The 26372-nt window shown below is 40.6% G+C and overlaps 2 protein-coding genes across 3 annotated transcripts in view; one reads left to right on the forward strand and one right to left on the reverse strand.

The window, feature by feature from the left end:
- Positions 1–1786, forward strand: part of KIAA2012 (KIAA2012 ortholog) — a 140207-nt gene extending 138421 nt beyond the window's left edge. The window contains exon 23 of one of the 2 annotated variants that reach the window (XM_021923887.2): positions 967–1786. In XM_021923887.2, coding sequence (XP_021779579.2) covers positions 967–1066 — 100 coding nt within the window. In that variant the 3' untranslated portion in view covers positions 1067–1786. The remainder of the gene's footprint in view (positions 1–966) is intronic. The other variant, XM_017946794.3, reaches the window with a different exon arrangement.
- A 654-nt stretch (positions 1787–2440) lies between these two features.
- Positions 2441–26372, reverse strand: part of SUMO1 (small ubiquitin like modifier 1) — a 30249-nt gene continuing 6317 nt past the window's right edge. Inside the window, exons 2-5 of the mRNA XM_009182801.4 lie at positions 15810–15884; positions 10466–10543; positions 7079–7150; positions 2441–3279 (exon numbers count right to left, since the gene is read on the reverse strand). Of these exons, the coding sequence (XP_009181065.1) occupies positions 3211–3279; positions 7079–7150; positions 10466–10543; positions 15810–15884 (294 nt within the window). The 3' untranslated portion in view covers positions 2441–3210. The remainder of the gene's footprint in view (positions 3280–7078; positions 7151–10465; positions 10544–15809; positions 15885–26372) is intronic.

A 26372-nucleotide genomic window follows, 5' to 3' on the forward strand; every position in this document is an offset into this window, starting at 1 on the left:
TCCCCAGTTGAAAAATTATATTGACTCTACCAGGATGTCTTTTTTTTTTTTTTTTTAAAAGACAGGGTCTCGCTCTGTCACCCAAGCTAGAGTGCAGTGGCACAATCACAGCTCACTGCAGCCTTGACCTCCTGGGCTCAAACGATCCTCCCACCTCAGCCTCCCAAGTAGCTGGGACTACAGGCACGCATCACCGCACTTGCCTAATTTGTGTATTTTTAGTACAGACAGGGTTTCGTCATGTTGCTCAGGCTGGTCTCAAACTCCTGGTCTCGAGTGATCTGCCTGCCTCAGCCTTCCAAAGTGCTGGGGTTACAGGCACGAGTCGCTGTGCCTGGCCCAGGATGAGACCTGATTAGATATTTAACATCTCTCTTTTAATATTTAATAAAATATCCCTTTAACAAAATGGATGAAGAAAGGTATTTTTAACATACAAGTTACATAAAAGGATGTTACTTAAATCCACAGCATATGAACCTGAATTTTTTCACAAATTTCCTTTGGCCCTACTCCGTAGTTCAGTGTCCACAGATGAAAAGCTTAATATTTGCAAGTAATCCCCTCCAATTCCTCATTAATGTTTGCAAGGTATTTGCTTTCTACAGAAATTACACCTTTACAACACAGAAATCCAACCTATTTGTATTCTGTATTGCTGTTACTGGACTTGCTTAGATTTGATCCTTATTTTAACTCCTTGTTTTATGTAAAAATTAAATAGAAATAAAACAGTTAAACTAGATAATATCAGTCATACGGAACTTAAATATGTCATCTAAACGTTTTCTCAAGCTTGTGGACCCTATCTGAACATTCATTCAATCAATTCATTCAATACTACTTAATCAGATAAGAAAGGAGCATCTCAAATAATTCAACCCACAACAGAACAAATACTTAAGGAAAACATCCTTGTGGGGGGAAATTACCATTGCTGACTTTATTTTCTCCCTTCTTTTACAGATTAGGATGTTGCAGTCAAGCACCAGATAAGAGTGGCTTCACTAAACGTTATCCAAGGTCCCTTCAGAAATCCGATAATCTGTTAAAATTTTTGTTGTGAAATGCCTATTTTATCAGCACTGCTAATCAGATAAGCACAAATTTAAGTTAACCATAGCAGAGTGCAACACATTTAGCATCCAAAAAACTAAAAACAAAAAAATTACTTCCCCAGTAGCTAAGTCCCACCACCTAAATCCTGAGAGCCTTCAGGCATTTAGAGACGCAAACAAAATTAAGATACGAAACTATAGATTCACATAGTTCAAATACCCAATCAGATCTGTTATTTAGTCTTGACAGAAATATGCAGCTCATGAAGATTTTCTAAAAATGGGCCTAGTTCCTAATCGCTGTTTAATGAATATAATGATAAATATCAGGTGACAATCTAAAAGCTCTAACTTACACCATACAAATAATTTTTCAGTTAGGGTCAAACATAAGAATTAGAAGATCAAGCCAATCAATTTATTTCTCAAAAGGTTCGACCTGAGTAGGTATGTAAGCTGTAATAGTTTATAAAATGCATTCAAAGTGGGTTTTATTTGGTCTTCTCAACTAGTTAGATGACACTCTATTTGAGATAACATGAAACTGGACTGTATGTATGCACACATGCAGTAAATTCTGTGACTCAGCATTAAAAGGAAAAGTTAAGCACTCTAATAGGAACAAACTAATCTGATATTTTAATTTTACACAAAGTTTAAATATTTAAGATATAAATAAATATGGCTGGGCCAGGCACAGTGTCTCATGCCTGTAATCCCAGCACTTTGGGAGGCCAAGGTGGGCAGATCACAGGGTTAAGCGATCGAGACCATCCTGGCCAACATGGTGAACCCCATCTCTACTAAAAATACAAAAATTAGCTGGGCATAGTGGCACGCGCCTGTAGTCCCAGCTACTTGGGAGGCTGAGGCAGAAGAATCACTTGAACCCGGGAGGCAGAGATTGCAGTGAGCCAAGATCACACCACTGTACTCCAGCCTGGGTGACAGAGAGAGACCCCATCTCAAAAAAAAAAAGATATAAAGAAATAAAAGGAAAACATAAAATATACCAAACCTTACCATTTTGTACATTGTTAAAGGAAGAATTGAAATTATCGATAAAAATCAATTAAGAATTTTTGGCATGCCCATTTATTCAACATGATTAGGTAACTGCATCATATATATGCACCATACAGGAATATCAAGTTTTCAAAAAAAACAGAACACTGAATATTAAAAAGGTATTGTGGCCTTAATTAAATCCTTGATTCAGAAGGCACTTCAGGAACTTTCAGTGCTTCAAAGTCATTAACATCATCACTGTACAGTAATGAAGAAAAAATTTGTACCATGAGCAATTTCCAGTATTTATGCAAGAAAACCTTATTTTAGGCATTTTCTTTATTTCTATATAATTAAAATAAAATAAGCATTAGTACGATTTTTACAAATATTGTTTATTTTAATGAAGCTGGTACAGACAATGTCCATTTAAAACCCATATCCCAGGCCAAAAAGTACAAATAAAATCAAAAAGAGCAGTGTTCTGTTGTATTCATTTCTGCATGTATAGCTTTATTAATTGCTAATGAAAATTAGAACTTTTCTGGGATCTTCTGACAAGATTTTTAAAAAATCTTAAAATGCCTTTTCTTCAGTGAAGCCATCTTTGGAGTTAGTCATTACTCTCACCTTATCTGTCATCTTGACTTCAACCTGATATTCCTCTTCTTTTGGTCCAGACCCTCAAATTTTAAAAGTAGCTTCAAGTTAAGGAAAGGTCATTTTTCCACAGTTCAGTTCTCTGAAAAACTTCCATCTCCCACTGAAAGTCACAGTCCAGGAGTGAAGCAATCACATGCTAGAACATCAGGGCCAATTGGAAAGTCATTATGAACACTTGCATTGGTCGATCTTATTTATCACCACAAGCCTGAAAATGCAATGTCCTGAAAAAGGTGGCCTCTCTGTGCACACGTAATTTTTAAAAAGGAGAGGGTATATGAAGGGGACTGAGGCTTGATCACCAAAAATCAGCACAATGAAAACAAACAATAATGAATAATGAGCACTAGAATTCAAATTACCAGATGTTTCAAAGAGATGGGTGCCAGTTTTCAATTCCGTTTTGAACACCACATTACAAAAGAACTATTTTTAAAAATAAAAAAGGATTGAGGGAAAAGAAAAAAAATAAAAAGAATATCTAAACTGTTGAATGACCCCCCGTTTGTTCCTGATAAACTTCAATCACATCTTCTTCCTCCATTCCCAGCTGTAAGAGGAAAGAAAAATGTTAGTAGAATATAAAAGCAGTTTTTAAATTGACTACAATTATGTGGCCACTAATTTAAAAGTGCAAAGAGATCCAAGTGTGACCCACACTTACACTCCTCTAATATTAAGAATCCTGTTTTCTTTAATCTAAAGAATATAGAGGTGTGTCTTTCCTTCTGTCTGTTGAGTTATTCATCTTACTTTCCTGAGTCAATTTCACTTCCCAGTTTATTCGCTATATAAAACTGAAGCGTTTTTGACAGCTATGTTAAAGAACTTTTAAATCTAATGAAATATGTATTTAATAGTTTAAATGATAGTTTAATAATAGGATATATTCTAATTTGTTTGGTTTTTGTTTTTGTTTGTTTTTTGTTTGTTTTTGTTTTGAGACAGGGTCTCATTATATTGCCCAGGCTGGAGGACAGTGGCACAATCTTAGTTCACTGCAACCTCAGCCTCCTGGGCTCAACCTCAGCTCACTGCAACCTCAGCATCCTGGGCTCAACCAATCCTCCCACCTCAGTCTCCTGAGTAACTGGCACTACAAGTGTGTGCCACCATACCCGGCTACTTTTTCTATTTTTAGTAGAGATGGGGTTTCGCCATGTTGCCCAGGCTGGTCTCAACTCCTGACCTGCAGTGATCCAGCCCGCCTCAGCCTCCCAAAGTGCTAGGATTGCAGGCGTGGGCCACTGTGTCTGACCAAAAAGTTTTTAATTTTATAGGTAACATTTTTGTGCAGAATTTTAAATATGAAAATTAAGTATGTTAAGAAATCTAAACATAACACATGCGAATTTAGGATTTTAAAGTGATCAGAATGGCTCTAGTAGTGTTAAGCTATCTTGGTTGCAGAACATATATGAATATTTAAGTAATTATTAAAGATGCTCTTAGGCCGGGTGCAGTGGGTCATGCCTGTAATCTCAGCACTCTGGAGGCCGAGGGGCCAGGGGGCGGGACGCGGATCACCTGAGGTCAGGAGTTTAAGACGAGCCTGACCAACATGGTGAAACCCCATCTCTACTAAAAATACAAAATTAGCCAGGCATAGTGGCGCATGCCTGCAATCCCAGCTACTCAGGAGGCTGAGGCAGGAGAATCGCTTGAACCCAGGAGGCAGAGGTTGCAGTGAGCCAAGATTGTGCCACTGCACTCCAGCCTGGGCAACAAGAGCAAAACTCCATCTAAAAAAAAAAAAAAAAAAAAAAGATGCTTTTAAAACAATTTTAATTGCCCATATAGCATGGTAAACACTGCAAGGAATAAAATTCCAAATGTTATTAGAAACCTTCAAAACAGGAAGACAGCAGGAGTCCTTGAGCTATAAAGAATATAAAGCTACAAACTTCAAGAAGTACATTAATCAAGACAAGTGAACAACAGCACAGGAGCATCACTCCCTAAAGACCTACTCTCTCCCACTGCCCCAACATTCCTCTGAAAAGATAATCTCTTAATTACAAGGAATGTGTAAGGCATGTGTCAGTAAAATGTATTGGATATCTACTGTACAGTCCCAGAGATTATGACAAGTTAGGTCAAGGAAAGTAAAAGATGAGTTTGGAACTTCTTACTGTGCCAGAAAGTAAGGAAGTGTTCAAGAAGGTGGTGGATACTAAACCTAAGGGGAAAATTTCATGAGAAAGGGGATATTTGCATAGTTTCAAAGTGTGTCCCCTCAAATTACTTAATTGTAACAGGAAAAACAGTTAACTACAAAATTTAAAAAAAAAAAAAAAAAAGACAACACTTAAACTAAGTGATCAAAGCCTGGGCACACAGGGAGACTCCATCTCTATAAAAAATTTAAAAGTGAGCAGAGCATGGTGGCACATGCTTATAATCCCAGCTATTCAGGAGGCTGACAATGATAGTTAGGATTGCTTGAGCCCAGGAGTTTGTGGCTGCAGTGAGCTATGACTACATTCTAGTAGTCATACTAGAAAAACATACCTTTTTTTTTTTTTTTTTTTTTTTTTGAGACAGAGGACTCCTCGCTTTGTTTCCAGGCTCATCTGGAACTCTTGGGCTCACTCAAGCGATCCTCCTATTTCAGCCTCCCAAGTAGCTAGAACTATAGGCATGCACCACCAATCCCAGCTATCAAATGCTGCACAATGTTATTTTATTTTATTTTATTTTATTTTTATTTATTTATTTTTGAGACAGGTTCTCACTCTGTCACCTAGGCTGGAGCACAGTGACATGACCAGGGCTCACTGCAGCCTCAACCTCCTGGGATCAAGTGATCCTTCCACCTCAGCCCTCCTAGTAGCTGGGACTACAAGCATGTACCACTAAGCCTAGTTAATTTTTTTTCTTTTTTTTTTTCTTTTTTGAGACAGAGTCTCACTCTGTTGCCCAGACTGGAGTGCAGTGGCATGATCTCGGCTCACTGCAACCTCTGTCCCCCAGGTTCAAGCGATTCTTCTGCTTCAGCCTCCCAAGTAGCTGGGACTACAGGCGCACGCCACCACGCCCGGCTAATTATTGTATTTTTAGTAGAGACGGGGTTTCACCATATTGGTCAGACTAGTCTCAAACTCCTGACCTCGTGATCCGCCCGCCTTGGCCTCCCAAAGTGCTGTGATTACAGGTTAAGTCACTGCACCCGGACAAATTTTTTATTTTTAGTAGAGACGGGTTTTCATCATATTGCCCAGATTGGTCTCAAACTCCAGGACTCAAGCAATCCACCCACCTTGGCCTCCCAAAGTACTAGGATTACAAGTATTAGCCACCGTGCCTGACCCAAATGCTATGCAATTTTAATTGGTGAATCCAAGGAACAGATATACAGGGGAGTATTATACTATTCTCACAATTCAGTAAGTTTGAAATGTTTTCAAAATAAAAAACCAATAACCCTATATTATTCCCACTATCAGAAATATCAGTAATGTTACTCTGTGTATGATGGGAATCTACGTATATAGATACACACACACACACACACACACACACACACACACACTACTTTGAGATATCTCTATAGAGGGAAGATGGGTGGAATATAAAAGCAAAGAAAACCGCTCATAGAATAAAAAAATTAAGGCCGGGCGTGGTGGCTCACACCTGTAATCCCAGCACTTTGGGAGGCTGAGCCGGGCAGATCACAAGGTCAGGAGATCGAGACCATCCTGGCTAACACAGTGAAACCCCGTCTCTACTAAAAAATACAAAAAATTAGCCAGGCATGGTGGTGGGCGCCTGTAGTCCCAGCTACTACGGAGGCTGAGGCAGGAGAATGGCGTGAACCCGGGAGGCAGAGCTTGCAGTGAGCCAAGATCGTGCCACTGCACCTCCAGCCTGGGTGGCAGAGCAAGACTCTGTCTCAAAAAAAAAAAAAAAACTTAAATGAAGACAGAGAAGCATTAAAAAAAAGGATAAAACAAGATGACAGAGCCAAATATATTAATATACACTATGCTTCTGTATTAACATTCTCAAAATAGGTCAAAAATCAAAATCCAGCCATTAATGTTACCATCACCATGAAAGTATACCAGAAATTTACCAAATTTGAGGAACATTTGTCCATCTTCAAAAACGATGTAGCATGTGCCCTATGACAACTTCAGTACTCATTTTGTTTCCACTGCCCTTTTTATTGGCACTTTTGAAGGCACTATACGGGAAGTTCAACCCAAAACATTATTTCTTCCCTCCAACAAATGATATGCCATTTAAATCAGAGAATATTCAAGAAAAGGGCAGTTTAATACCAGTGAACAAAACTGCTCAAAGGAGAATTTAAGTTTTTTCTTGACTCAGGAAAAAAGTATACTCACTTCTTTTGGAGTATGATTATCAGCAATTCTCTGACCCTCAAAGAGAAACCTGAGTGAATTCATTGGAACGCCCTAAAAAGGTAAAGATAATAATAATATATACATACACACACAAATCTTAGAAAACATAATGGTAACTTTGATGCACAAAAAGCAAGCATGAAAGCCTTAGAACACTACATAGAAAATAAAATTAGCTAATTCAATCATAAATACCATATACTGAGTAGCAACTATTTGCAAGGCTGTCCCTGTACCAATTCTTTACATACAAAATCATAAGTGTTAAACACAATAACCCTGGAAGGTAGGTATTATCACCTTATTTTCATGTTACAGCTAGGGAACCTAAGGCTTGGAGCTAGTGAAGAATTTAAGCCCAAACCTGTTTCTAAGCCTGTGCTCTTGACCACTACTCAATTCATTTTGCCCTAAATCTGCAAGCTAGCATAAAAGATCAGACCAGAAACTGGATGAGCACCCTCACTAGCTTCAAACTATACTGGCAAAAATTGGTTTTAAACAGATTAAATCATAAAATTTAGTAAAGCACAAATGGCTAGCTAGCTAATCTACCATAAACCTGAATGGCACAGATAGCACCACAAATATTACAAAATATATTAGTATACATTTTTCTAATCGCTCTTCAACAAAAATAGCTGAAAGGGGAGAGATGGCTCACTTGAGGTCAGGAGTTTGAGACCAGCCTGGCCAACATAATGAAACTGTCTCTACTAAAAATACAAAAATTATGGGGCAGGCGCGGTAGTTCAGCCTGTAATCCCAGCACTTTGGGAGGCTGAGGCGGGTGAGTCTCTTGAGGTCAGGAGTTCGAGACCAGCCTGGCCAACATGGTGAAACCCCATCTCTACCAAAAATATAAAAATTAGCCCAGCAAGGTGGCACGCACCTGTAATCCCAGCTACTCAGGAGACAGACAGAAGAATCACTTGAACCTGGGAGGTGGAAGTTGCAGTGAGCCAAGGTCGTGTCACTGCACTCCAACCTGGGTGACAGAGCAAGACCTGTCTAAAAAAAAAATACAAATACAAAAAAAATAAAAATACGAAAATTGGCCAGGCCTGGTGGCAGGTGCCTGTAATTCCAGCTACTCAGGAGACTGAGGCATGAGAATCACCTGAGTCCAGGAGGTGGCGGTTGCAGTGAGCTAAGACGGCACCACTGCATTGTAGCCTAGGCAACACACTGAGGCTCTGTCTCAAAAAAAAAAAAAAAAAATTCCCTGGCCTATAGATGGGGGGTGTAAAGACTGTATGAATTTTCTTCAGAGTTATGAAAATTAAATGACAATGAATCTTTTTCTTTTTTTTTGAGACGGAGTCTCACTCTGCCACCCAGGCTGGAATGCAATGGCAAGATCTCAGCTCACTGCAACCTCCGCCTCCTGGGTTCAAATGATTCTTCTGCCTCAGCCTCCCGAATAGCTGGGATTACAGGTGTGCGCCACCATGCCCAGCTAATTTTTGTATTTTTAGTACAGACGGGGTTTCACCATGTTGGTCAGGCTGGTCTCGAACTCCTGACCTTGTGATCTGCCTGCCTCAGCCTCCCAAAGTGCTGGGATTAGAGGCGTGAGCCACTGCGCCCGGCCGACAATGTATCTTAAATACTTATGGCACAGTACACATAATTGAGATTTCAATAAATGTTTTTTTTCCCTGATGAATTTCATCTCAATTTTAACACCCAAATTATTACAAATGTGAAGTAGCTGAACCCCAATTAATGAGATTTTATTAAGTTAGACAATTAAAATCTACAAAAACAGAAAAGACAAAAATGCTTATTGTTTTACTTATCCTAACACCTAGTCTCTCTTTCTTATGTTATTTTTATGTTAGTTACAAATTTAAACTGTTAAAAGCAAATCCTCTAAACATGAAATCTATAGGCCGGGCACAGTGGCTCACGCCTGTAATCCCAGTACTTTGGGAGGCCGAGGCAGGCGGATCACGAGGTCAGGAGTTCGAGACCAGCCTGACCAACATGGTGAAACCCCACTACTAGTAAAAATACAAAAATTAGCCGGGAGTGGTGATGCATGCCTGTAATCCCAGCTACTCGGGAGACTGAGGCAGGAGAATCGCTTGAACCAGGGAGCTGCAGGTTACAGTGAGCTGAGATCGCACCACTGCATTCCAGCCTGGGCAACAGAGCAAGACTCCATCTCAAATAAATAAATAAATAAAAATAAAACTTACAATACCTGAGTTAATATTATGTAATATAATTCAATTTTTTTTTCTTTTTTCTTTTTTTTTTTTTGAGATGGAGTCTTGCTCTGTCACCCAGGTTGGAGTGCAGTGGCATGAGCTCAGCTCACTGAAACCTCTGCCTCGCAGATTCAAGTGATTCTCCTGCCTCAGCTTCCCAAGTAGCTGGGATTACAGGCAGGTGCCTCCACACCTGGCTAATTTTTGTATTTTTAGTAGAAACAAGGTTTTGCCATGTTGGCCAGGCTGGCCTTGAACTCGTGCCCTCAGGTGATCTGCCCACCTCAGGCTCCCAAAGTGCTGGGATTACAGGCGTGACCACTGTACCCGGCCTATAATTCAATTTAACAGACTGATTAAACATATATTTCTTGCCTATTAAATCATAATTTCACTTAAAATACATCTTGATTGTCTCATACTAATTCCAATTACATTTATTTTCAAAACCTATTTTATAAGGCCAGGCGTGGTGGCTCACACCTGTAATCCCAGTACTTTGGGAGGCCGAGGTGGGCGGATACCTGAGGTCTGGAGTTAGAGACCAGCCTGACCAACATGGAGAAACCCCATCTCTACTAAAAATACAATATTAGCTGGGTGTGGTAGTGCATGCCTGTAAACTCAGCTACTTGGAAGGCTGAGGCAGAAGAATCACTTGAACTCAGGAGGCGGAGATTGCAGTGAGCCTAGATCGCGCTACTGCACTCTAGCCTGGGCAACAAGAGCAAAACTCCGTCTCAAAAAAAAAAAGAGATAATATACTAATAATACTACTACTTAAATTTAACATTGGCTAAACACTCATGATTAGAATTACAAAAAAAAAATTCATAGTAATCACCAAAAAATTACTTCCCTTTCTTGCTGTATATACTGGTAAGCCATCAAGACAGAAACATTCATTTGAGCTCTCTTTACAATTCTGAGTTACTTTTCAAACTAGTTCCACATCTTACGAATTTAAACTTTAAAATGGGCCACAGGACAAAAAAAAGCAATTAAACAGGGTACAAGAAATGATAAGAGTGTTTTCCTTGAGTTGCTAATGGTGAAATAAAACAGGATTTTTCTTTTGACAACCTATAAAAAAAAAAAAGAAAGAAAAATTAACAACAAAGCATTGTACTTAATACCAAAATGGACAAACCTGTCTTTGACAGTATGATTCTTTGAGTTTCTTGAGATGTGTTGTCATTTTCACTTTGAAGTGAATCTCACTGCTATCCTAAGGAGATAAAAGAGAAAAAAATTATCCCTCTTTGTATAAACCATTTGCTTTACTTGAACCAAACTATTTATTTACAAATATAGTGCAAATAGAAACATAAACTTTGTAACCTGTATTTTTCCACCACAATATTCTTTTTAGCATTCTTAACAGGTTTTCTTAAAACACTGTAATCATCCTCAAAGCTACTGTATTACCCATTACAAAAGAAACTGAGTAAAACAAAGTTAATCAGTCTTGAGTGTTAAAATTATCAGTATAAGTAAAAGCCTAAGTAAATGCATTCCTTTATTACTGCATGGCCATTCTATTCTCAAAATAAAAGATGAGCCATCACATCTTTTATTTATCCCAATAGCAACTCAAAACAAAAAGTCTGTCCCCCCAAGTGAAGTGTCACTGAAGGTGGTCACGTAGGAGAAAAGCATATACTATAAAATAAGAGACTGAGAAATTTATTCCTGCCATAAAAAAATCACCACATGGGGCTGAGCACGGTGGCTCACGCCTGTAATCCCAGCACTCTGGGAGGCCGAGGCAGGTGGATCACAAGGTCAGGAGTTCAAGACCAGCCTGGCCAATATTGTGAAAACCCGTTTCTCCTAAAAATACAAAAATTAGCCAGGTATGGTGGTGCACACCTGTAGTCCCAGCTACTCAGGAGACTGAGGCAGAAGAATCTCTTGAACCCAGGAGGTGGAGATTGCAGTGAGCCAAGAACGCGCCACTGCACTCCAGCCTGGGCGACAGAGCAGGACTCCATCTCAAAAAAAAAAAATCACATGGAATCTGGTTTCTCTCACATTAGTAAAATGAGTAACAACCTGAATTAGTCAAACTGATTTGTGGGATGAAAAATTCTTTTATTCTACTCAGATTGTGAAACAAACTATCAGCCAATCATCAGAAAAAAATACTGGTACTTGCATAATTAAAATTTCAAAGCCAAACTTCATGACTACATTCACAAATGTGTATTTGCAGAAGCTGCACATTTACAATATTTTTGCTTGTGACTGTAACTATGAAGAAATAAAATTATCTCCATATAGATCATTTCATAAACAGATAAAATTCTACAGCAAGCCTCATGCTATACATTAAACTCACTTCCAGGCTGGGCGTGGTGGCTCATGCCTGTAATCCTAACACTTTTGGAGGCCAAGGCTGGCAGATCATTTGAGTTCAGGAGTTCGAGACCAGCCTGACCAACATGGTAAAACGCCATTTCTACTAAAAATACAAAAGAAATTAGCCAGGCGTCATGGCGCATGCCTGTAATCCCAACTACTCGGGAGGGTGAGGCAGGAGAATCGCTTGAACCCAGGAGGCGGAGGTTGCAGTGAACTGAGATCTCGCCACCGTACTCCAGCCTGGGCAACAGAGTGAGACTCCGTCTCAAAAAAAAGAAAAATCACTTCCAGATGAATTAAAGAGCTAACATTAAAATTTTTTTGGCCAGGCGCAGTGGCTCACACCTGTAATCCCAACACTTTCGGAGGTCGAGCCGGGCAGATCACAAGGTCAGGAGTTCAAGACCAGCCTGGCCAACATGATGAAGCCCTATCTCTACTAAAAATATAAAAAATTAGCCGGGTGTAGTGGCAGTTGCTTGTAATCCCAACTACTCGGGAGGCTGAGGCAGGAGAATTGCTTGAACCCGGGAGGCGGACGTTGCAGTGAGTTGGAAGTACCACTGCACTCCAGCCTGGGCGACAGAACAAGGCTCTGCATCAAAAAAAAAATAAAATTCTCAATATATTCCCCTCAAGGGAGAATTTTTTTCCCCTAATCTTGGTCTTGGGATGCCCTATTACAAAGCATGATTTTAACCTAAAAACCGTTAAAAAAACAGGTGGATAAATTTGACTTAATAAAAACATAAAACGTCTGTATAGTAAAAGATGTCATAAACAAAAGTTAAGACATACTGGAGGAAATGTTCATAACATGTAACAGACAAGGAAAATGAAGACAATGTTTTTTAAAATCCCACAAATTAATAATTCTTAAAAAGATATTCCACGGCATATGGACATATAGATCAATGTCATAAAATTGAGAGCCAAGAAATAAACCCTTATATCTATAGTCAATTTTTTGACAAGGATACCAGAACAATTCAGTGAGAAAAGGACAGTCTTTTCAACTAATGGTCTGGGACAAACACCCATACAAAAATTACTCAAAATGATTAAAGATTTAAATGTAAGAGCTAAAACTATAAATAAAACCATAAAACTTTTTTTTTTTTTTTTTTTGAGACAGGGTCTCACTCTGTCACCCTGACTGGAGTGCAGTCATGTGATCACAGCTCACTGCAGCCTTGACCTCCCAGGCACAAGTGATTCTTCCCGCTCAGCCTCCTGAGTAGCTGGGACTACAGGCATGTGCCACCATGCCCGACTAATTTTTTATATTTTTTGTAGAGATGGGGTTTCGCCATGTTGCCCAGGCTGGTCTCCAGCTCCTGAGCTCAAGCAATCTGCCCACCTCAGCCTCCCAAAGTGCTGAGATTATAGGAGTGAGCCATTGCACCCAGCCTTAAAACTCTTAAAACACAAGCGTAAACCTTTGTGACCCTGGATTAGGCAATGGTTTCTTAGATAAATTACAAGCAACAAAAGAAAATACAGATGAACTTAATTCACCAAAATGAAAAACTTTATACTGCAAAGAATAAAATCAAGAAAGTGAAAAGACAACTCAAAGATAGGAGAAAATCTATGCAAATCATATATATGATAAAAGTATAATACCCAGAATAAAAGACGTATTACAACTCAACAATAAAAAGACAACTAACCTAATTTAAAAATGGGCAAAAGATCTAAAGATCTTCATTTTTCCAAAGAAGATGTACTAACGGCCAATAAGTACATAGAAAAATGCTTGGCATTATTAGCCATCAGGAAAGTGCAAGTTGAAACCACAGTGAGATACTACTTCACACCCACTAGGATTATAATCAAACAGATGGATAATTACAAGTGTTGACCAGAATATGGAAAAACTGAAACCCTCATATGTTGCTGCTAGAAACCTAAGATGGTAGGGCCACTGCTAAAACAATTCAGCAGTTCCTCAAAAAGTAAAACATACAGTTGCATACTAGACCCAGAAATTCCACTCCTAGGTATATATCCAAGGGAGCTAAAAACATACGTCCACGCAAAAACACACATAAATGTTCACAGCAACATATTAATAGTAGCCAAAATATGGAGACAAACTAAATATTCATCAACTGATAAATGGAAAATGAAATATATTCTCCCCATACAATGGAACAGAATTCAGCCATTAAAAGGAATACAGTACTGATACATGCTACACCATGAATGAACCTTGAAAACATGCTAAAAGAAAGAAGCCAGGCCAGGCATAGTGTCTCACACCTATAATCCCAGCACTTTAGGCCAAAGTGGGAGATGACTTAAGCCCAGGAGTTCAAGACCAGCCTGAGCAACACAGCAACACCCCTGGAGAGGGAGAGGAGGTTGGGGGGGATAGGGTAGGGGTGGGGGGAAAGGGGAGGGAGGGGGAGAGAAGCAGGGAAGCAAGGGAAGCAAGAAAGAAAAGAAGATGAAACAAACCAGAATAAAAAGCCACATATCAAAGCTAGGCATAGTGGCTCATGCCTGTAATCCCAACACTTTGGGAGGCCGAGGTAGGCAGATCATCTGAGGTCAGGAGTTTGAGACCAGCCTGGCCAACATGGTGAAACTCCGTCTCTACTAAAAATACAGAAATGAGCTGGGCATGGTGGTGTACACCTGAAATCCCAGTATTAGGAGGCTGTGGCAGGAGGACTGCTTGAACCCAGGAGGTGGAGGTCACAGTGAGTTGAGATCAGGCCACTGCACTCCAGACTGGGTAACAGAGCAAGACTCTTGCCTCAAAAAAAAAAAAAAAAGAAAAAAAAAAAGCCATATATCTTATGATTCCATTTATATGTAATGTCCAGAAAAGGCAAACCCATAGAGACAGGAAGTAGAATCGTGGTTGTCACTGGCTGGAGGAAATAGGATGGGGAACGACTGCTAATGGGTACAGGGTATCTTTTTGGGGTAATGCAAATGTTCTGGAATTGGCAGTGGTGATGGCTGCACACACTTGTGAATATACTAAAGTCACTGAATTATATACTTTAAAATAGTGAATTTTATAGTATGTGAATTATAGCTTTTAAAAGTTTTCAAAATAAGGCCAGGCATGGTGGCTCACGGCTGTAATCCCAGCACTTTGGGAGGCCGAGGCAGGTGCATCACCTGAGGTCAAGAGTTCGAGACTGGCCTGACCATCATGGGGAAACCCCGTTTCTACTAAAAATACAAAAAAAATTAGTCGGGCTTCGTGGCAGGCGCCTGTAGTCCCAGCTACTCGGGAGACTAAGGCAGGAGAATCGCTTGAACCCGGGAGTGGAGGTTGCAGTGAGCCAAGATCGCGCCACTGCACTCCAGCCTGGCAACAAGAGCACAACACCATTTCAAAAAAAAAAAAATTTTTTAAATGTTGAAAATAAAAAATAAAAGTCTTCAAAATAAGATAATCACAGAAAAATGGGAAAAGGGTATGAACACAATTAAAAGAAGAATATAAATGTAGCAGACCAAAAAATTATATCTTATTAATAATTAGGTAAATGAAAAATAAACAAGAATGTTTTACCTAGCATATGTGAACAAAATTTAACGACTGGTAGTATCCCATGTTTGGGAGAATATAGGGAAATGGTACTGTCACACTTCAATGGAAGTACCACTGCACTCCAGCCTGGACGAGTCCACCATTCCACCAATTCTCTGTCTTTTGTCCTTTGGAAAACCCACGTAACTATGCAGACTCATTCCTCCAACAGTTGTTAGCTAACCTTAATTAACATTTCAGAGTCAATAAGATACAGACTAGACTCTAGGGAAATAGGGGGCCAGAAAAGGGGAAAGGGTCGGCAAAAGGGCTGACAAGCCTTTTACTCAAGGTTGGCCCTAGCCTTATCACTTAATAGTATTCACTGTATTTGTCCCTGAAGCACACTAACCAAGAAAACGTTCCTATTTGGAAAAATTAAGGTGATCTAAAACTGCCTGGCAGAGTAATTTAAAAAACAGTATCGGCTTCTTCTACCTCTAACAGACGCATACACAGTAAATTAAAATGCATACATAGTCATTTTTAAATAATTTGCCTTAAATAATTTTTTTTCCTGTGAAAAAGTATTCACATTGAAGGGGAGTCAAAAGAGAAAAACAATGAAACTCACCTGTCCAATGACTTTGAGTTTAATATATTCACCTTCCTTCTTATCCCCCAAGTCCTCAGTTGAAGGTTTTGCCTCCTGAAAGAAAATTAAATTTCAAGATCAAAGTTCCTACATGCTATTTTAATTACTCACTTATAAGTATCCATTACTTTCATTCAGGGTGCAAAATCTGCACCTGAGAATACAAAGAGCATTTCTTTCCATGCCAGTCGATTAAGAAAAAAAGATCCTAAGTCAATTACTGTCCCAAATACCATTCACTAGAAATCAAGAAAGGGGTCTCTTTTATTATAATACCGCATAGTAATGGTCTAAAACTTTACCACGCATCAAAATCACCTGAAGGACATGTTAAACAAACTGTTGGGCCCAAGCCCCAGTTTCTTATTCAGCACATCTATGATAAGACTCTGTTTCTAACAAATTACCAGGTGGTACCGATGCTGCTGGCCAGAGGAACAACTTGCAAACAACTGCCCTGCAGCCAACTCTCACCAGCACAGAGGGAGTCCATCCTCCATGAATTTTTAGACAAACATTCTGAATCCAAGATTATCTTCTCACAGCCTATCATGAGGAGTTTACTTTAACTACAAAACTGTACTAAGAAATGTAAATTAATCATATTAGCATAAGCAAGGCTATTATTTATTTGTTTTTATTTATTTATTATTATTTTTTGAGACGGAGTTTCGCTCTTGTTGCCCAGGCTGGAGTGCAATGGCGTGATCTCAGCTCACCGCAACCTCCGCCTCCGGGGTTCAAGCAATTCTCCTGCCTCAGCCTCCCGAGTAGCTGGGATTACAGGCATGCACCACCACACCTGGCTAATTTTGTATTTTTAGTAGAGCTGGAGTTTCTCTGTGTTGGTCAGGCTGGTCTCAAACTCCCGACCTCAGGTAATCTGCCCGGCTCAGCCTCCCACACCTGCTGGGATTACAGGTGTGAGGCACAGTGCCCAGCAAAGCAAGGCTATTTAGAAAGGAAAATCAGCCGGGCGCGGTGGCTCAAGCCTGTAATCCCAGCACTTTGGGAGGCCGAGACGGGCGGATCACAAGGTCAGGAGATCGAGACCATCCTGGCTAATCCGGTGAAACCCCGTCTCTACTAAAAAATACAAAAAACTAGCCAGGCGAGGTGGCGGGCGCCTGTAGTCCCAGCTACTCCGGAGGCTGAGGCAGGAGAATGGCATGAACCCGGGAGGCGGAGCTTGCAGTGAACTGAGATCCGGCCACTGCACTCCAGCCTGGGCGACAGAGTGAGACTCCATCTCAAAAAAAAAAAAAAAAAAAAGAAAGGAAAATCAAATAAGAAAGTATTAGCCTAATGTACTCTGGAGTCAAAACAAATCAGTTTTATGTAATCAATTATTTTAGACTATCCGAAGCATAATGCTTAAGTTTAAAAGAGGAGATAAAAATAGGAAGACAAGATACTTGAGAGGCTGTGGCAGTAGGACTGCTTGAGAGCCCAGGAGTTGGAGGCCAACCTGGACAACATAGCAAGACCTCATCTCTTTTAAAAAAAGGATCACAAAAACACAGTTGCAAAACAATTTCAAATAAAGAGGTACTGAAATGAAAATGAGGTTAACAGAATAAATTTCTGAATTTATTCAGAAACAACTTCACCATGAAGTATCTCAAGAATAAGCAAATCATTTTTAGTAAAGGGGGTACCTTGGAAAATTTCATGAATAATGTACTAAAGAAGTCGTTTTTTTTCTCTATGTGCTACACCTTAGTTTGGCCACCAAATTACCCACTTATTTAGATATATACCTTATTATTCATAATAATGTCAAGCAGTTAATCCATATTTGATAAGAATAACCATAACCATTACCTGTGTATCTCATGCCAGTAACTTAAAATACAAAATTCTTTAACATTCAACAATTAAAAGAACATATTAAACTAGAAGCAGCTTTCAACTTTAAAACACAGGCTGGAGTCTAGGGAAATGCTTAGATAACAGAACTGATTTCATTAGTATGAATCCCTGCCTGTTTTTCATTCTGCAGTGCTTTCAACATTTGCTGACTACTGACTATTATGGCAGCAGGCAAAATTAACCTTCTTCAGTGAGACAGTATTTCACCTGAAAACTAGAAGACTGTCCTCAAATATAGTCTCTCCACATTTCTAAGAATTATATTCATAGTACACAGCTGCTTCTTCCTCTAAGTATCTAGAAGGCAAAGACAGCTTATTCCATGCAGTGAAGGGCAATAAGCAGCAACCAAGCCCTGAGTCCTCCGTAACTGGAAGGAGATGAGGCCTTAAGAAGCTTTGTTTAAGTGAGCACAAAGGACAGCCCCCTCCCCTAGCAGCAATATATCAGCACAACAGGAGTGGCTCTGCTCCTGTGTCTCCTAGACAGGGTAGCTATAGCGGCCACTCAGCACAAAAGAATTCTTCCCCTCCTCCCCTCCATCATCCTCAGTGCTTCAGCATTCTCCTAAAGCCCAGCTTCTCCAATCCTACAACTACTCAGATAAAAAAGCATAAATACCTTCCAGTACTTTAGGGCCTATAACCTAACTCTATAGTATGACATTCTGTGCTTCCACAATCAAGCTCAATTCCCATTTTTCTCTCATCACTCACTTTACAAACCCAAAGATTCTGTTCAATTGGACTATTTGCTGTTCCCTGAATATGTCCATTAGCATTACTTCAACTTCAGCCCTTTGCGTTCCTAGTTTCATTTACCTGGAATATACATATATATCCTCTCTCAGCCTCTCTTGAAATCACCTCAAGGATATCTACCTCACACATGAACTTAAATCCGGTATTTTTTTTCTTTCTTTTTTTTTTTTTTGTAGACAGATTTTCGCTCTTGCTGCCCAGGCTGGAATGCAATGGCGCAATCTTGGCTCACTGCAACCTCTGCCTCCTGGGTTCAAGCGGTTCTCCTGCCTCAGCCTCCCAAGTAGCTGGGATTACAGGAGTAGGCCACCATGCCCGGCTAATTTTTGTACTTTCAGTAGAGACAGGATTTCCCCATGTTGGCCAGGCTGGTCTCGATCACCTGACCTCAGGTGATCCATCCACCTCGGCCTCCCAAAGTGCTGGGATTACAGGCTTGAGCCACTATGCGTGGCCTGCTTCTTTTTTTCTCTTTTCTGAGACAGAGTCTCACTCTATCACCCAGGCTGGAGTGCAAGGCTGTGATCTCGGCTCACTGCAACCTCTGATTCCCAGGTTCAAGCGACTTTCTCATCCCTCAACCACCTGAATAGCTGGGATTACAGGTATGCACCACCACGCCCAGCAATTTTGTGTGTGTCTATTTTTAGTAGAGACAGGGTTTCATCACATTGGCCCAGGTTGCTCTTGAACTTCTGGCCTCAAGTGATCTGACCGCCTTGGCCTACCAAAGTGCTGGGATTACAGGCATGAGCCACCATGCCAGGCTAAGTCCAGTATTTTTTAAAACTGGTCTATGAACCACAGCACTCCCCCAACCTTCCAAATGATATTAATATCTTCCTTTAATGCTCCTATTTGCAATTTATTCATATATTCTATGGCATTTATTCTCAACTTAAAAATACTCTCCCTTGATCTTACTTCTCTAGTTGTTTTTCTCACCTTTTGTTGTTATTGTTGTTGTTTTGAGATGGAGTCTTGCTCTGTTGCCCAGGCTGGAGTGCAGTGGCACAATCTCGGCTCACTGCAACCTCCACCTCCCAGATTCAAGCAATTCTCCTGCCTCAGCCTCCTAAGTAGCTAGAATTACAGGTGTGTGCCACCACACCTGGCTAATTTTTTGTATTTTTAGTAGAGATGGGGTTTCACTGTATTAGTCTTGATCTCCTGACTTCGTGATCCACCCGCCTGGCCTCCCAAAGTGCTGGGATTACAGGCGTGACCCACCACACCCAGCCAGTTCTCACCTTTTTTCAAAATCAAACTTCTTACAGAGTATTCAGCTTTTGCTATCCCCACTTTCACTGTCAACCTACTGTAATATGGTTTACGCCCTCACCATTCCACTTTACACTCTCCTCACCAACGGTTAGCAGGTGGACTCTATTGCTAAATCCAATGGACACTTTCAAATTTCATCTGTAACTCAAACAACAAACACTGATGAGTTTTACCTTGAAAACTCTCCACCTTTGGCTGCCAAGATTAGGTTCTCTCTTCATTTCTGTAATTTCCTTCAATGCTGGGTTTCATCTGAATTCTGTGTCTTCAATCCTCTACTTTTCTCTGTCTCCCTGGTGACCCGTGATTCCAACTAGTTCTCAGATACTAATAACTCAATCATTCCCTCTAACCTTTATGAGTTTCACACTCATTTATCCAAGTGCCTGAATATACTCCTTGGGTACTTCAGTATGAAAGTGTCCCAAACCAAATCATTATCTCTAACTCCTGGGTCAGTTTTAACTTCACTTTCTGAAAACCAAAATCAACACAAATTATAACTCTTCCTGGATTCCCAATTACAATAAATGGTTACCATACAACCAGCTGCCAACAACAGAAATTCCGGGGTCATCTTTGGCTCCTCTTCTGCTTTTAAACATTAAACTTCGTATTTAACATCACTCTTCATTCTGACAATTCTGGGTTTTATTGTTTTTGTTTTTGTTTTAGAGACAGGGTCTCACTACGTTGCCCAGGCTGGTCTTAAAACTCCTGGGTTCAAGCAATCCTCCCATCTCAGCCTCAGCCTCCCAAAGTGCTGGAATTACAGGCATAACCCATAGCACCCGGCCTGACAATTCTATTTCTTACTAGCTCTCAAGCCCATCCCTTTCTCTCCCTTCCACTGCTTTAGTTCAGGCACTCAGTGATGCTTATTAACATCACTGCAACAACATAACAGGCCTGGTGCAGTGGCTCACGCCCATAATCTCAGCACTTTGGGAGGCCAAGGTGGATCACTTGAGGCCAGGAGTTTGAGACCAGCCTGGGCAACATGGTGAAACCCTGTCTCTACAGGATATACAAAAATTAGCCAGACGTGGTGGTACACGCCTGTAGTCCCAGCTCTTGGGAGGCTGAGGTGGGAGGATCATTGGACCCAGGAGGTCAAGGCTGCAGTGAGCCAAGATCATACCACTGCACTCCAGCCTGAGTAAAAGAGCAAGACCTTGTCACTAAAAAAAATAATAATTAATTTTAAAAATAGCATAACTGACGTTCTCAGTCTTCCTCCCTTCAATTATCTCTCCAAACTGTCACCAGAGCCATCTCTCTAAAATGCAATCTGGTCTGCTCAAAATCTTCAGGGCTAAATTCAAACTCCTAGGCCTGGCACAGTGGCTCACGTCTGTAATCCCAGCATTTTTGGAGGCCAAGGTGGGTGGATCACCAGCCTGACCAATATGGCGAAACCCTGTCTCTACTAAAAATACAAAAATTATTAGCCAGGTGTGGTGGCACATGCCTGTAATCCCAGCTACTCAGGAGGCTGAGGCATGGAATCGCTTGAACCCGGGAAGCAGAGGTTGCAGTGAGCCAAGATCACCCACTGCATTCCCACCTGGGCAACAGAAGGAGACTCCATCTCAAGAAAAAAAAAAAAATTCAAACTCCTTAGCTGACATACACTGATCCTTCATGTGCTGGTCCCTGCCTAGCAGTGAAACCTTATTCTCCTCCCTCTATTAGCAAATATCCTATCCTCCAGCCACAACTATCTACAATGCCTGGAACATGGCACCCTCTACCTTATCTCAATTATCTCTATACATGCTGACCCCCTCTTCTTAGAAGGCCTTTTCCCACTCTATTCACCTCTCATGACCACCGAGACATCACTTCCCTGATTATCTTCTTAAATGTTCCCATACTGCTTACTTATCTATCATAATCATTTGTTTGCATATCTGTCTCTTCTATCAGATTTCAGTTTCTTATTGGCATGCCTTACTCTTCTTTGTATTTCCAGTCAAGCACAGAGCCTGGTACTTTGAAGATACTCAATATTCTTATTAAACAGTTTTCTGTGACAGGTTTGTATGTCTTGTCTTCCCTACAAGTTTACAAGCGGAGGGTCCAAGTTTTTTCACCTCTCTAACCTCTGTAGTGCCAAACAAATACTAAGCAATTTTTAAACGTTTGTTGAATAAATAAGATTGACAGCACTATTTTCTGTGTATCACAGAATCTTACTCATGCGTCATACTTCTGTATGCAACAGTCAGTTCAAACAGATCTTTTCAGTTTTTTGCATTCACAGTTGAGAATAAGAGATAATTCACCTACATTTCATAAGAATATGTGAACAACTGGATTTAAAATTTTTGGATTTTAAATTTCCAAAAATAAGCTGCCACTTTCCCTAGACACTCCATTTGGTGATGTCTTCCCAACTCTTAACCACTATAATAACAATCACTTGTACCACTTGTTTAATGGCCTCATGCTTGCTTAAGGCAGTCATCAAGTTTTTCACTTTCTCTCTTTTTCACAAACCAGCCTTGAAAATGAGAAGATCCTGTACAAAAAACGCCTAAGTTTGTCTCCAACGAGCTCAGTGTCTTTTGTATGCTGTCTCTCCTTCTCTTCCTTGCAAAAAGCAGCCAATACAGAACAGTATGACACGCTGGTTACAAAACAGTGAAAGCATTCAGCTCTGAGTCTGGGACACTAGGTCATCAAAGAAAAGAGAACACCAAAGAGAGCTGGGTGATTTGGTTAGAAAGGATACTCAGCCCCAAAGCAGAAGAAATGGGTGATGGAAAGATTAAGTGAATATACAGGATCAAAGAGAGAACTGAAAGCCTCTTAGACTGCAAAAGATATGGAAAACACAATAGTCCTCATTTTCAAATGTACAATATTCATGAGGAGGGTTTTATTATGCTATTTCAAAGTCAAAAGAATAAGACCTTTGCTTAAAAGCACTCTAGAGGCCGGGCGCAGTGGCTCACTTCTGTAATCCCAGCACTTTGGGAGGCCAAGGCAGATGGATCACTTGAGGCCAGCAGTTCAAGAGCAGCCTGGCCGCACATGACGAAACCCCATCTCTACTAAAAATAAGTGGTGGTGGTGCACACCTGTAATCCCAGCTATTTGGGAGGCTGGGGCACAAGAATCGATTGAACCCAGGAGGTGGAGGTTGCAGTGAGCCGAGATCATGACAAAAAAAGCACTCTGGTAGTCAGTACAGTGACAATTCAGTCACAGGGACAGAGCATCACACTTAACTACTGCCAATGTGTCACGGACCCAGCTGCACAAGGGTTGCTTTTTTTTTTTTTTTTTGACATGGAGTCTTGCTCTGCCACCCAGGCTGGAGTACAGTGGCGTGATCTCAACTCACTGCAACCTCTGCCTCCCGGGTTCCAGCGATTCTCCTGCCTCAGCCTCCTGGGTAGCTGGATTACAGGCACAGGCCACCACACCTGGCTAATTTTTGTATTTTTAGTAGAGATGGGGTTTTGCCATGTTAGCCAGGCTGGTCTCGAATTCCTGACCTCAGGTGATCTGCCCACCTCAGCCTCCGAAAAGTGCTGGGATTACAGGCATGAGCCACCGCTCCCGGCTGGATTGCTCATTCTCATTGAAAGAGGAGGGATTCTAGGAAAACCCAAAAACAAATAAAAAATGCATTTACTCTTACTTGATGATATTAACAAATATGTTCATTTTTTAAGGTGTGACAAGAGTATATTGGTCATGTTAAAAGAAAAAGCCCTGGCTGGGCACAGTGGCTCACGCCTGTAATCCCAGCACTTTGGGAGGCCGGGGCAGGCAGATCACTGAGGTCAGGAGTTCAAGACCAGCCTGCCAAACATGGAGAAACCCCGTCTCTACTAAAAATACAAAATTAGCCAGGCATGGTGGCGCATGCCTGTAATCCCAGATACTAGGGAGGCTGAGGCGGGAGAATCGCTTGAACCCAGGAGGCAGAGGTTGCGGTGAGCCGAGATTGTGCCATTGCACTTCAGCCTGGGGAACAAGAGCGGAAACTCCGTCTCAAAAAAAAAAAAAAAAAAAAAAAAGCCGGGCGTGGTAGCTCACGCCTATAATCCCAGCACTGTGGGAAGCCAAGGCGGGTGGATCACGAGGTCAGGAGATCGAGACCATCCTGGTTAACACAGTGAAACTCCGTCTCTATTAAAAATACAAAAAATTAGCCGGGAGTGGTGGCGGGCACCTGTAGTCCCAGCTACTTGGGAGGTTGAGGCAGAAGAATGGCCCAAACCCAGGAGGCAGAGCTTGCAGTGAGTCAAGATCGCGCCACTGCACTCTATCCTGGGCGGCAGAGACTCTGTCTCAAAAAAATAATAATAAAAATTTTAAAAAAAGAAAAAGCCCTTCTCTTTTAAAGATACATACTGAAATATTTACAGGTGAAATGATACAATATTTAGAATTGGCTTCAAAATAGTATGGGGGAGTATAATGGGATGCTGTAGATTATAGGCCAAGAGGAGGCCACAAGGATTCATTATATATACAGTACATTTAAACATAAATAATAAAAAAAAAATTAAAAAATTCACTCCAGCCGGGCGCGGTGGCTTATGCCTGTAATTCCAGCACTTTGGGAGGCCGAGGCGGGCGGATCATGAGGTCAGGAGATCAAGACCATCCTGGCCAAGATGGTGAAACCCCATCTCTACTAAAAATACAAAAAATGAGCTGGCACCAGACACTTGGGAGCAGGAGAATGGCGTGAACCCAGGAGGCAGAGCTTGCAGTGAGCCAAGATCGCACCACTGCACTCCAGCCTGGGCAACAGAGCAAGACTCTGTCTCAAAAAAAAAAAAAAAAAAATCACTCCAAGCTTCAAACAAATTCTACATATATCAGTGTATTTTATTTCTTAATGAAGAAAGTTCAAAAAGGGTTAAACAGGATAATTCTAATGCACCCATTATTAAAAGGGAAATACTCAGAATTACAGTAAAGTCACTTCCCTCATACTTAAATAATCTACCACAATTCCATTTTATTTATTTATTTATTTATTTAGAGACAGAGTCTTGCTCTGTCACCCAGGCTGGAGTGCAGTGGCACGATCTCGACTCACTGCAAACTCCACCTCCAGAGTAGCTGGGACTACAGGCACACGCCACCATACCCAGTTAAATTTTGTATATTTTGGTAGAGACAGGGTTTCACCATGTTGCCCAGGCTGGTCTCAACTCCTGCGCTCAGGCAATCCGCCCGCCTCAGCCCCAAAGTGCTGGGATTACAGGCATGAGCCACTGTACCCGGCCCACAATTCTAAAAACACAAAAATACATGTATATTTTCATCTTCATGCTGCATATGTTCAAACTTAATAAGATGGTACTAGAGATTTAGAACAGAACCGACCCGATTTAACTGCGTAACTTCAAGGTTTAGGTCAAAGCTGTCAACACATTGGGCCTCTGAATATTTACATTCAACCCTGAATGGCAGTTAAACACTAGTCATGCACAAATAGCTTCTCAGGAACTAAAAACTATAACTAAAAATTTTACTGGTTGTGTAAACCTTACGCTTTGAGTCTAGACCTATGCTAAGCCTAGAACAAACCAGTTTGATTGCATCCAAAAGTACCAGCAAACAGACTTGGAAGTATGACAGACACTGTTAATTATCCATCTGATATCTATTTTCCCTTTCTTCCTTACAAAGAGAAACCTAAATTTACCCAGAAAAAAAAAGTATTTCCCAGTTTCTTTTACAGCTGTTTTGGCCAAAGAGATATAAAGTGACATACTTTTTCCCTTTGCTTCTCCCTTTTCTCCTGTCTGGAACACAAAGTAGCTTTTTTGTGCCCACAAGTAGACAAGCACCAGAGTGAAAGACTGCTGTTAGGGATGGAGAAGAAAATATGAAGGCACTGTGGAGCTACCACATCAGCCCTACACTACTTTTGTCTACACTTCTTGTTTTACAAGAAAAAGAAAAAAAAAAAACTTGTTTAACCTACAATAAATCAGATTTTCTGTTATTCAGTCCAAAAGTAATCCTGAAATAGAAGGTGCTATAAAAAAGGTATCAATTTGGCTCATATTAAAAACAAGCACTAGAAAATTCCTCAATGGGCATCAAAAGCAGAATGAATAAGTAAATTGAGTGTACTGCATTCCACACAATGGAATGCCATACGACAATGAGATTTGAAAACATACAGCTATATACAATAATAATGAACGAACCTCTAAACAGTGCTGGGCAAAAGAACCAACACAAAGAGGTACATACTGTATGATTTCACTTATAAAATGTCATGCTGTATAAAAAACAGACAAAACTATTCTACTTGTTAAGTCAGTACAGCGGTTCTTCATCTGAGTGCTGGTTGCATGGATGTGTTCAGTTTGTGAAAATTCAGCAAACCATACACTCTTGTGCACTTTTTTGTAGGTATATTACTCTTTGGTAAAACCTTTAAAAAAAAACTGCCCTAGATATTAAGAACAACCAGCCTAGCAAACAAAACTCCACCCTTCCTTCCTTCCTTCAGGTCTTTTCCTTCAGATCCTCATTAGCTCAGAAAAGGCAACTGAATGCAAAAATAGCCAAAAAATATAACCAATACAATGTATCTTTAAGTAAACATAGTCATGTTGCAGGAATTATCCAAATTTTA

The sequence above is a fragment of the Papio anubis genome, chromosome 10 (assembly GCF_008728515.1).
Source record: "Papio anubis isolate 15944 chromosome 10, Panubis1.0, whole genome shotgun sequence".
In the NCBI taxonomy this organism is placed as follows: Eukaryota; Metazoa; Chordata; class Mammalia; order Primates; family Cercopithecidae; genus Papio; species Papio anubis.